This window comes from Phocoena sinus, chromosome 8 (genome assembly GCF_008692025.1).
Source record: "Phocoena sinus isolate mPhoSin1 chromosome 8, mPhoSin1.pri, whole genome shotgun sequence".
NCBI lineage: Eukaryota > Metazoa > Chordata > Mammalia > Artiodactyla > Phocoenidae > Phocoena > Phocoena sinus.
In genome coordinates, this window is record NC_045770.1 from 44,133,035 (window position 1) to 44,145,396 (window position 12,362).

At 36.4% G+C, this 12,362-nt stretch overlaps 1 protein-coding gene across 1 annotated transcript in view; it reads right to left on the bottom strand.

Moving 5' to 3' along the window:
• Positions 1 to 682: 682 nt before the first annotated feature.
• Positions 683 to 12,362, bottom strand: part of TYR (tyrosinase) — a 108,868-nt gene continuing 97,188 nt past the window's right edge. Inside the window, exons 4-5 of the mRNA XM_032640423.1 lie at positions 10,331 to 10,512; positions 683 to 1,314 (exon numbers count right to left, since the gene is read on the bottom strand). Of these exons, the coding sequence (XP_032496314.1) occupies positions 1,088 to 1,314; positions 10,331 to 10,512 (409 nt within the window). The 3' untranslated portion in view covers positions 683 to 1,087. The remainder of the gene's footprint in view (positions 1,315 to 10,330; positions 10,513 to 12,362) is intronic.

The following is a 12,362-nucleotide window of genomic DNA, read 5'->3' on the forward strand; positions in this document are numbered from 1 at the left end:
GCCATCCAACCTCTATGTGAAGAATTCTAGAGTCAACCACTTATTATTTTCCAAGAATGTCCAGTTTGGTTTTGGAAAGCTCTGAATATTGGACAGTTTTTCCTTTTATTACACCAAAATGGGTCCTCTATAAATTCCACCCACTGGTGCTAGTCTTTTATGCGCTACATAGTGATAATATAAATGGAATGTCAATTGGACTGTTTTTAGAAATTCAACTGGACCTAAAATTTCAAGTAACAAGATTATCTAGACTTTCTAATTTAAGGTCTTAATAGCCAGGAAAAATAGTGATAAGTTATTTTACTAGAACTGCAGACAGGCTGATATTCACATAATTGTTCTCTACCGTGAAATGTTTTATAGCATTTTAAACATTCTCTAATAAAGTTCTTCTTAGAAGATAAAATAAAAGCTCTATAATAAGATTATTATCATCTTCATCAACATAATTCATAAGCACATCTTAAGACAGGTACTTAGCCAGATTCTTTTCAGGCGAAGGGCCCTTGATTTCAGTGGCCTTAAAATGTAGTCAGAACTATGGCAGGAAAGAGTTGAAGATTGTTTTCTACTTGAAGTCCATAACATATTTTGGAGCAGGAATGTAAAATATAAGGGAAACATTATGCTTTCTTAGGAAAATTAAAATGTATTTCTCGAGCTCAAAGGAGTCAATTAGTGTAAATTCGTTACTATCTTATTAAAATCAAAGAAGGGCTAATAAAAGAAACATGTTAAACAATCAGGAGGAAAATAATCAAAATTGTTGTCATATTTTATAAGAGCACTTTCATTCAGATATGACTAGCAGACTAGCACCTCCATTACCAAATGGCATCTTTTCCTTGGAAATATGGGCTTGAGGAAAACTATTAAGGGAATGATCAAAATATAGCAAAGCAAGCACAGGTGGCTTCTACCTGAGTTGGACGAGGGGTATATTTTGTATTAAGATAACAATTCTAATAATGATCTTCATAGACACATGCCAAGGATTTCTTCTGGGACAACCCCTAGGGACTTTAACATCATTTAATTTAGAGTGAGGTCAGGTTTCTTGGCCCAACTCTATTGCTTAAGCCTTTTATAAATGGCTCTGATACAACAAGCTGTGGTAGTCCTCCTTGTCCATAAGAAGTGGCTGCTTTTCTTCAGGAAGCTGCTTTCTCTTTCGATGATACAACAGGCTAGTGAGTCCTCCCAGCACAGCAGTGAGGACAGACCCTACCATGGCTGCCCCAACGAGCCATGGCCAGATCTGACTCGCTTGTTCTAAGTAGGGTTTAATGTAATCTTGAAAACTGTCTGGTCCTGAAATAGAAAGACATCCCAATGTTTTTACTATCATCATCACCATCATCATCATCATCATCATCGTCATCCTTGCATAGTACTTTGGAGTCAGGTGCTTGGGTTTGAATGCCAGCACTGCTACTTACTAGCTATAAGATCTTGGGAAAGTTACACCTAATACTCCTAAGCTTCAGGTTCTTCATCAGGAAAATAGGAAAACAATACCACCTTGTTGGGATGTTTTAAACTTCACAGATATTATCTGATTTGTAAATTGTACAGTGCCTGCCCCCAAGTCAGCTACTGTTACTCTTTTAGTTATTTATTCTGTTATTTGACCCCATATTTCTGAAAAATAGGCAAATATTACTACTTCTTAATTCGTCAAGTTTATCTCTGGAGTTCCTCAGGTATAAACATGATTTGAGCTCTCTTACAGTTTCCCTTTTCTTTCATCCATATTTTCAGCATAATAATACCATGATCTGGGTCAAATCCACATCTCGGATTTCCATTATTTTTAATATTTAAATATTACTCACAATTGAACCAAATATTATTCTATGATTACCTTTCCTTTCTTACATTATTTTCCACTTGGAGTTAATAATTTATCATATCTATTTGCTTGATTTTAAAGTTCCCATCACTATTTACAAGACACTCTAAGATACTCTACATCCATTTTGTGATACAAAGGAAAGAAGAGAGTGCATCTTGGGCTTACCTAGTAGCAAATTATGGCTATGTGACTTAAGTCTTGAGCAAAAGTAATACATGTAACTTTGGGGCAGTTCCCTTAAAAAGAAAAGGTATGCCTTCTCCTCTTCCCTTTTCCCCTTTCAACTAATGCAGATAGTATGTTGGTGAGCCACCATAGATCATGTGATCAAGGGTAAACCCTAGGTCTTATAGAACTACAAGAAACAAGCAGCTCTGGTCCCTGAAATTATGGAGCTTGTATTTGACAACATACCAAGACGGCCATTTGAGCAATAAATAAACTAACTTATTTAGGCCATGGATATTTGAGCCTATATCTACTCCCCATCCCTACCTTCCCCCTGTTGCTGATGTGGGAACTATAACATTTTCTTTATGACTTATTTTCTTGGCTACTGTTGATTAGTTCATAGTGAACCACTGACTCAAGTTGGGCCAGTCAGAATCATTACTCAGAATTCACTGTGCTGGAATTAAGAGTCAGATGACTCAGGAGCTGATAACAGTCTTAGAGCTAGAGAGGGGGTAGGGAGCGGGGAAGAGAGAGGGGGGGGAGAATGAATCTTTAGGGAGCTTAGTTTGCTGGTTCCTGCTGTTCCTCAGTCTCAGCTGCATTTTTGTCTTTCTTACATTTCAAATGTTCATTCCTTCCTTGGATTTTGTAAACCAATAAATTATCTTTTTATCTAATCTTGTTTCTATGGAGTTTCTGCCTTTTGCACTTCAAAAAGTCCTAATTATTTTTAAAGTTAGTTAGATTCCTACAACAATAAAAGATAAAGTACCTTAGGATATTCTGAAATTACAGTTATATGTAAGCTTCATATATCATAAAAATTAGATCAACAATATAAAAAGAAAATTAATATTTATTTAATATAATATCTTGGAAAGAATGGGTAGCAACATGAAGTGAAATGTAAAGTGGGAGTCTTATTGATCACCATAAACTCAAGCACTGAAAACAGTTAAAGCAGGAGAATTTGTCAAAAATTAATTTTATATTAAATTCCAATCTTCATTCAAAGAAGATAACAGTGGAGCTTCCCTGGCTTAAGTGGGGCTACAGGGCTCAAACCCCATTTCTCCTGTTACTTTCTCCTTTTTTGTCCTTGGTACTGTCCTTTTACCAGCTGTCACTAAGATACCTCTAAAATTCTTAGAATCCATTAAGCATAATTTGAAACAATAGAGCAGATTTAGGTTTCTCTTCATCAGGAGGGGACAATAAATTGCAAAGAACTAACATTATAAAATAAATTATAATAAAAAAGATTCATAACTTTGGATTAATATTAATTTAAATCTAAGAAATGAAAGCTAACAAAGCTAAAATAAAGAAATTAAAAATGTGAAAATTATTTTCATCAAAAATAAGGTTACCATTCTAACACATTTAAAGGTTAATTTGAAAATGAAATTACAAATGTTTAGTTTGCATTGCTATTAGTCACTTCAACATATAGTGCATTTTAAATGTCTCACAAAATGCAGATTACGTAGAGGTTACATAATAAGTATGATTTCTTTATTGCTTAAGGCTCAGCTCAAATTCTTCCACAATTTTAAAACACTATTTCTTTGTCTGTCCTTCTGCTCTCCAGTTTCTCTTATTATTTCTCTACTTCAGTTCATTTCAAGTTGTCTTAAATTTTACTGTCACCAATGGACTATCTTCTTTGAAACACTCTGTATTTCTCAATGGCTTCAACCTGAAATTTAGACTTGTCTTCCTCAGTTATTTGCTTTTGAGCCTCGATGGTGTATCTTTAAATTATTTCTTAATATCAAAAGTTTTCTATTTTTTTACCTACTTAAAATCCCATTTTTTTCTGTTGCCTATTCTCTTCAGAATAATCATAGAGTCTTCTATTTTTTTGGTGCTCTGTCATTTCCAAAGCGCATCCATATGCCCATTTATCCACACAACAAACACATGAGGTAGTTAGGAATCATTATCCTAATTTAAGCAATTCAAAATCTGTAACTTAGAAAGTTTGCCTGTAATATCTAAACTCTGCAATGTATGTATAACCTTTGGAATGATGTCTTTCACATAAAAAGTAATTTATAACTGTTATCGATTCCTCTTACTCCATAGTAATTCCATCAATATTTCAACTGAACCAGCTTCCAGTAAGAGTTTTTTCTCTCTCACACCTGCTTTGGACACTGATTCTGCTCAGCTCTCTCTTCTGGATTCCCAGACTCTTTTCTTTTATTGCTCCTTTGTGACACTTGGCACAATTGTCTACATGTTGTAATTATTTATATGTATGTCTTAATTTTCAGGCTTCATCATGAACTCTTGAGAGCAAGTAGTATGTCTTATTTATCTTTCATTCTTCTATTCATTCATTTATTCATTCATACAGCAATGTTTACTGAGACACAATAAATGTCAGGTGGTGGTCCAGGAACTGCATGTGAAAGGTGAGTAAGCAGAGCCCCTGGACTGAAGGAAATAATAACTGGAAGAGGAGACTGACAAGTAAACAAATTATTTTAAGAGCAATGCTGTTCCAATGCAAGTATATAAAAGATACAATGGGTTAATGGGGAAAAGACCTCCTATAACTGCCTGAGGAGTCAGAGGAGGCATCCCAGGAGACCATCCCACTGAGTAGAAGAATAAATTAGGGCTTGAGTGTGGGATGCTGATGGCAAGCCATCCCAGGCAGAAGGAACAGTATGCACCTGTGTATACACATAGGGAAGCACTAGTGAACAAGTCCTCATCAAACCCCATGTGCAGAATGAGACCCTCCAGTTACTGTGAACATGCCTCCTCCTCTCATTTTTAAAATCAAATATCCAGGTCTTTTGGAATATATTGGAAGAAGGAAGCTCTTCACAAAGTAACACCAGACAAAAGGCAGGATTACATTTGCCAACAGCATCAAGGACTCAACCCTTCATTGCCAAAGGTTTTTGGTCTCACCTTTCAATCAGTTATGCATGCAACAAAATCACCTGCTACTCAATTTTGAAAAACATCACTAAATTCAATTATGAGAGAAAATGTTTGACTAAAGCAAGAAGACATCAGCTGCCTTTTACGGAAAATAATTAAGTAATTATAAACGTGAGTGCCTAAATGATGAACAATTAACTGCCTGAACTAAATTATATCAAGAAATTTTAAAGAATTTTTTACTTAGCTTAAAGTTTAGCTTACTCTATTCTGGCATTGTGTCTCAGTAAACATTGCCGTATGAATGAATAAATGAATGACTAGAAGAATGAAAGATACATTTTAAACTCCTTGAGAGTACAACAGAAGGAGCAACAGAATAATTCATAAAATAGAAAATAAGCAATTGCTGTTGCTTATTTTAAAGCAAAACTTCTCTAAAATTAGTGGCATAAGCTCACAGCTATACGAAAAGGACTCTAAATAGATAAAACATTTTGAATCAATTTTATTTTTAAAAATTTAACTATAAATAAATACCTTTAATCCCCTAATGTGACTCTTTGAGCCTTCTTTCCCTTTTCTCCTCCAGTGGTTTTTGTTGCCTTTTCAGTAAAAAGTACCCATTTGGGACACTAGGGAAGGGACAACGAGGTGGAACATTTGTGTACAAGGCAAGTATAAAGAGAACCCTCTCTTCTGTGGAGTCATGGAGAGAGAATTCATTTGGGATTCTATATTTGCCACTTACGAGCTTTGTGACTTAGAATTTGTCACTTTATCTTTCTGTTCTCAATCTACTTACCTGTAAAACAGAATAAAATCACTACTACGCAAGATTGTAAAGATTGGCAAAGACAACAATTTATATGCTGATGTCTCTCACATTAGTATCTGCAGGCAGAATCTTTTCTGAGGCTCAAGGCTATCCAACTGCCTCAGAGATATATTTACCCTGATGTGCCATTCACCCCATTTCACTGTGTAACAGATACCACCATGAGACTCACTCCATGTCTGGCCCTGCTCTTATTGTTTCTATCTCAATGAATTCAATCACCATTCATCATTTGCACAGGCCAGAAAGCTTAAGGGCAACTCTAATATCTCCTTCTTTCTCACCTATTATATGTAATCATTTTCCAAGTTCCATAAATTTTGTTTTCAAAATAATATCACATTTTTTTTGTCCTTTCTGCCTTGCCTCTTACCACCACTGCAATTCCAACTTCCTTCGCCTCTCCCCTGGATACTCGTAATAGCATTTTCACTGGCCTCCCTGAATGTGCTTTGCAACTGACACAAAGCTTGCATCTTTTTAGATTTTATATGAACATAATCATCAGTATATATTCTATGATGTCTGGTTTCTTTGGCTCAACATTATGTCTTTAACATAGAGGACAGACTTGTGGTTGCCAAGGGAGAAGTGGGGGAGGTGGGGGAGGGATGGATTGGGAGTTTGGGATAAGCAGACGCAAACTATTATATATAGAATGGATAAACAACAAGGTCCTGCTATATAGCACAGGGAACTCTATTCAATATCCTGTGATAAACCATAGTGGAAAAGAATATGAAAAAGAATGTATAACTGAATCACTTTGCTGTACAGCAGAAATTAACACAACATTGTAAATCAACTATATTTCAATAAAATAAAATTGAAAAAAAAACCTTCCTACAAGCTGCAGCAACTGTAATCTTACGAAAACTTAAATTTGATCCTGATTTGTTTAAAATTCATTAATGGCTCTGTTATCGTAGCAATATGGCCAAAATTCATAATCAAGACCTCCTTTTCAACTAATTAATTCTTCCTGTTACTGATATTCTCTGAAATGTCACTTCATTGACCCCTAGAGATATGCACATCTCTAAACAAACGAGTCATTAGGTAAGTAGTGGTTTAAGGTCTTTCTCTTTCATTAGGATGTAAGCACTGTGAAGAAGGAGACTACATTGTTTACCACTGTATCCACAGTATCTAAAAGAATGCCTTGAACAAGGTATTTACTAAACATATGTATGCAGAAAGAATAAATAAACCAATAAAATCACCTAGAAAATATCTAGTGCAATAGAAGACTTGAAATATGTTAAAAATATCTAAAAATGCAAATCAAAACTACAATGAGGTATCACCTCACACCAGTCAGAATGGCCATCATCAAAAAATCTACAAACAATAAATGCTGGAGAGGGTATGGAGAAAAGGGAACCCTCTTGAACTGTTGGTGGGAATATAAATTGATACAGCCACTATGGAGAACAGTATGGAGGTTCCTTAAAAAACTAAAAATAGAACTACCATAAGACCCAGCAATCCCACTACTGGGCATATACCCTGAGAAAACCATAATTCAAAAAGAGTCATGTACCACAGTGTTCACTGCAGCACTATTTACAATAGCCAGGTCATGGAAGCAACCTAAGTGTCCATCAACAGATGAATGGATAGAGAAGATGTGGCACATATATACAATGGAATATTACTCAGCCATCAAAAGAAACAAAATTGAGTTATTTGTAGTGAGGTGGATGGACCTAGAGACTGTCATACAGAGTGAAGTAAGTCAGAAAGAGAAAAATAAATACTGAATGTTAACACATATATATGGAATCTTAAGGAAAAAAAAGGTTCTGAAGAACCTAGGGGCAGGACAGGAATAAAGATGCAGATGTAGAGAATGGACTTGAGGACACGGGGAGGGGGAAGTGTAGGCTGGGATGAAGTGAGAGAGTGGCATGGACTTATATATACTACCAAATGTAAACTAGATAGCTGGTGGGAAGCAGCCGCATAGCACAGGGAGATCAGCTCTGTGCTTTGTGACCACTCAGAGGGGTGGGATAGGGAGGGTGGGAGGGAGACGCAAGAGGGAAGAGATATGGGGATATATGTATATGTATGGCTGATTCACTTTGTTATAAAGCAGAAACTAACACACCATTGTAAAGCAATTATACTCCAATAAAGATGTTAAATTTTTTTTTTTAAATCTAGAAATGACCTGAGTATTAAGAAGTGTGACATTTTTCTAGCAAGCTTTACTTATATGTATTGGTTAAGAGACACCATCCTTCATGATAAATATCACTTGCATTCAAGTGAATTCGTTGGTTTAGCCCCATACCGGATACCATTTGGAGAAGACTGGAGAAGCTTGCAAGGTATCAGTTCTGATTTTGTAGGGCTCACAGCCAAGGTAGCGGGGGGAAAGATTCATATGTAGAAAAATTACCATGTAACTCTATTAAAGGAGTGATTAAACATGACTCTGTATATGTATACAATGATTTCATATCTGAGAGTGTGACAAATGGATATGGATCAGAATTTAGCCAGAGAGAATAGTGTAATAAAAGCAAGAGCCCGTGAAAGAGTCTGTTATGTTCTGAAAATGGAAATTATAAAATCCTGGTGGTGACTCTTTGAAAAACCATTACCAATATTCTCCTTTCTTTATGTACTGTGGGTGTTTTTAGAAGGAGGGAAAAGCACTTTACTTGAGACTGCCCCTCTTTTTGACTCACTGGGAGCCCCTTCCCTTACCATACCTCCACCCTCTGCAAAATCCTCTGTTCTTAGTGATCTCCAGGTTTTCAAAGAACTCATCTCCTCTACCAGCCATTTTAGTATTCCTTCCACTGGCTATGGTCTTCAGATAAAGCAAAACAGGTATCGAACCCAAATCTGTCCAACTAATGGTTCCCCCAAGGGCAGGAAAAAGTTGATAAAATACAGTTTCTACTGTTGGCCTTAAAATGTGGTTCTGCTATGCCACATACTAGCTAGATGGCCCAGGACAAGTTATTTATATTCTTTAAGCCTCTGTTTTCTCATCTATGATCAGGAAAAAGAAATAATAGTGCTTACTTCACAGGGTAATTATGAAAATTAAAGGAAATAATGCACACAGCATACCCAGAAGAGTTCCTGGAACATGAAAAGATCCATAATATATTAGCTATTATGAAATAACTCAATTTATCTCCTCAGTGTAATTTTTCATTGCTCATACTACTCAAATAGGAGAATTTAGCAGCTCAGAAATACAGAGTACACTTTACACCTCTATTTTTGTTATTCTATTAGTTTAGAATATTCCCTACCCTTTTCTATCTGCTACCTGCCTGTTCATCCTTCAAGGCCTTGTCTTGTCTTTTTAGGTTGAACTACTCTGAAGTCATTGCTTTCTCCTCTGTGCTCTTATAAGATTCGGTTTATGACTCCTTTATTGCACTTAACTCAGCCTGATGTTTCACACTTTTTTGCACAACTGTCTGACTTCCATACTGAATTTAATTTAATGCTCCTTGAGGTCTGGAGGTATGTCATTCATTTATGTGTCACTAAAGTTTAACAAGACGTAGGAAATTGGTAAATGTCATTCATTTGTTCATTTTATTTTACTAATCTGTTTATGTTTCCATGAATTATCAACGAATATAATGAAACATCAGTGCTTGTCGACTATCTCGTATCCACAAACTCTGTGTTGTTTAACCGTTTTTTTAGCTGTTGACCATTTTGTGTTGCAGTGGAGAGGACCCTGTAGTGTTGAAATCTGGCTCTTCCACATACTGGCGTTTGCTATTGGGAAAGTCATTTAAATTATCTTAGCATCAGTGTCCTTACCTCATTCTAGGGATAATAATACTTTCCCTAATATATGATTGATTAGTAATGCATGTATGATCTGTAGCAAGCTCACAGGTAGGGGGAGACATTACTACCTGTTCTGTATTTATCAAAAAGATATTGACATACTACTACTAAGGAAGATTATTTAAAGCCTAGATCTAATTACAATCCTAGACTTAATCATAGTCAGAGCAATTATTATTATAATAGCTATTATCATTATTATTATTACCTGTGTTTAACATCAAAATGTTCACAAATTTTCTTGGTAACCCTAGCAGGAAGTTCCCAAAGATGATTTCAAAAACTGTTAGATGTTTAACTTGTGCTGACTGCCCTAGGCTCTTAATGCATTTAATTACCAAATATCTCTTTGAGGTATTCTATTCCTAATATTTAAGGTTAAGAAACTGAGATTCAAGGAACTGAAGTCAAATTTCCCAAGGTCACACAAAAGTCAGTTTATAGTGTCACGTCTCACACCCATTTTTTTTTCTGATTTTAATTTTAGTGCTCTTCCCATGGTTGCCATATGCAAAATGCTCTATATTAAGCAGAAAGGACAGAAATTTAAAGATTCTTGCAACTTGATCCATGGAATAATAAATCAGTGATGAGTTAAGGATCGTAATGTGTTTTCCCAATTTAAATAATTTGGGGATAATGTAAAAACATAAGGTTTTGCACTCTCTCAAAAGACATTGGTCACACTAGACTCAGCAATTCCCATGAAAGAACCTGAGCCTTACCTGAATCTTGTAGGTAGCTATAGTCATAACCCAGATCTCTGGATGAAATAAAGAAATCACCATTTCTGTAGAGAGGTATAAAAGGAACCATGTAGGATTCCCGGTTGTGCCCAATGGGTGCATAGGCTTCTGGATAAACTTCTTGAAGAGGACGGTGCCTTCGAAGCCACTGTTCAAAAATACTGCAGAGGAAAGGATGATTCAATGTCAGAAACATATTGTTAGCAAAAGAAATATTTGGAATTCTTGAAGTAAAATAACAAGGCATATCTTAAAACCTAAAGCTGTGGAAAGATGCCAAATATAGTTTTCACACTTTGAAAATATTTTGTAAGTCACCAGTTCATGCTGTCAGGCCCTGATGAAACTCATTCATTTGAGAGAAATATTAGAGGATAATTTTGAAAGAGAAATTTCTTAGAAGATAAATGAAACCTACATGACAAGTTTAGACCCTTCAGAATGCTGCAGAGCAAGTGTAATTACTGGTTGAGTGACAATTGAGACATAGTTGTAAATTAAATATGTCTCTTATCTCAAAGAAAGTTCACCTAAAGAAAGAACTTGCAAAACTAAATTGGAATCAGTATTAGAATTTGGCCATTCTTTGGTCATGGTAGGGGACTTTCAATTATTTCAACCTCCTTGTTATGTTTGGTGCAGTGTATGCTTAATGAATCTTGGTGGGAGAAAGAGCTCACCTTCCATGATAGAGGCTAAAAATACTTACTTGGAAACTTGTGGTTTCCAAACTTCCCTGGAAGCTAGAGTATGACCACATGATCAATACTCAGCCAATCAGACATACCCATCCAAGACTTTGAAACAGGAGACACTGACACAAAGAAGCAAGAACAATGGAAAACCAACATCCTGTTTTTAAGGGCAGCGAGGCCAGAGGTATTAGTAAAGGTGTCCAGGGGTACCATGTGTTCTAGAGCAGCGGTCCCCAAACTTTTTGGTACTGGGGATTGGTTTTGTGAAAGACAATTTTTCCACGGATGGGATGGGTTGGGGGGAGAGGGCGGGGGGATGGGTGGTTCAAGCAGTAATGTGAGCCATGGGGAGCAATGCGGAGACCCAGATGAAGTTTCGCTTGCTTGTCCGCCTCTCACCTCCTGCTGTGTGGCCCAGTTCCAACTGGGGGTTGGGGACCCCTGTTCTAGAGCATGGTTTTGGCAGATGATTGACTGCTGCCCTCCTCCCTTGTTCCCATCTGTTTCTCAACCTGCTTCTCCATGATCTCCTCACCTATCCGATACCCTTTCAGCAAATTTGTTTCCTGTTGAATCAGCCAGAGTGAGTTTCTGCTGCATGCAATTAAAAACTCTAACTGGAACAAAAGCTAAAAAATTATGGGATCGAAAAAGTCTAGTAAGAATGGAAGCAGAACTAAGCTACAGCAGAATTTATAGTGGATCATTAAAGGTGCGATAAAGAGAATGGCTTTGTGTTATCAGAACATATAACATAGAGGGAAGAATACTATATTTGGAGTCAGAGAACTCCCCTTGAGTCCTAGATCTGTGGTTTAAGAGCTGTATCAGTTGCATAAGCTCATAAGCCAATCACTGAACCACTTGAAGACTTAGCCTTCTCATCCTTAAAATGAAAGTAATAATATCTGTCCTATCTGTTTCCAAATTATCCAATGTGATAATTTTTATGAAAGTGCTAGATATATAAGCTACTGTTGTTTAGCTCTAGAACTGAAGCTCAGAGATAAAAGGTTAGTGCATGGTCGAGACGATGGGTCTAAAACAGAAAGTGATAGTACTTCAAGCAAACAAATAATTTTTTTGAGAAAACCTTTCCAAGTACAATAAAGAAGAGAACAAGGAAGCCAGATGGCAGCAGTGGTGATCACTTTTTCTGTGATGCAAAGCAACTCTATTTGCTTAGAGAATCTGGACTTCAAATACTAGTTGTGGTCAAAGTTGTTTTTAATTGTGAATAAACTGAGAGATCAGCAGGCTGCTGATAAACACTGCAAATCTGGTCCCTGAATACCAAATGGTCCCTAAATAGCTCA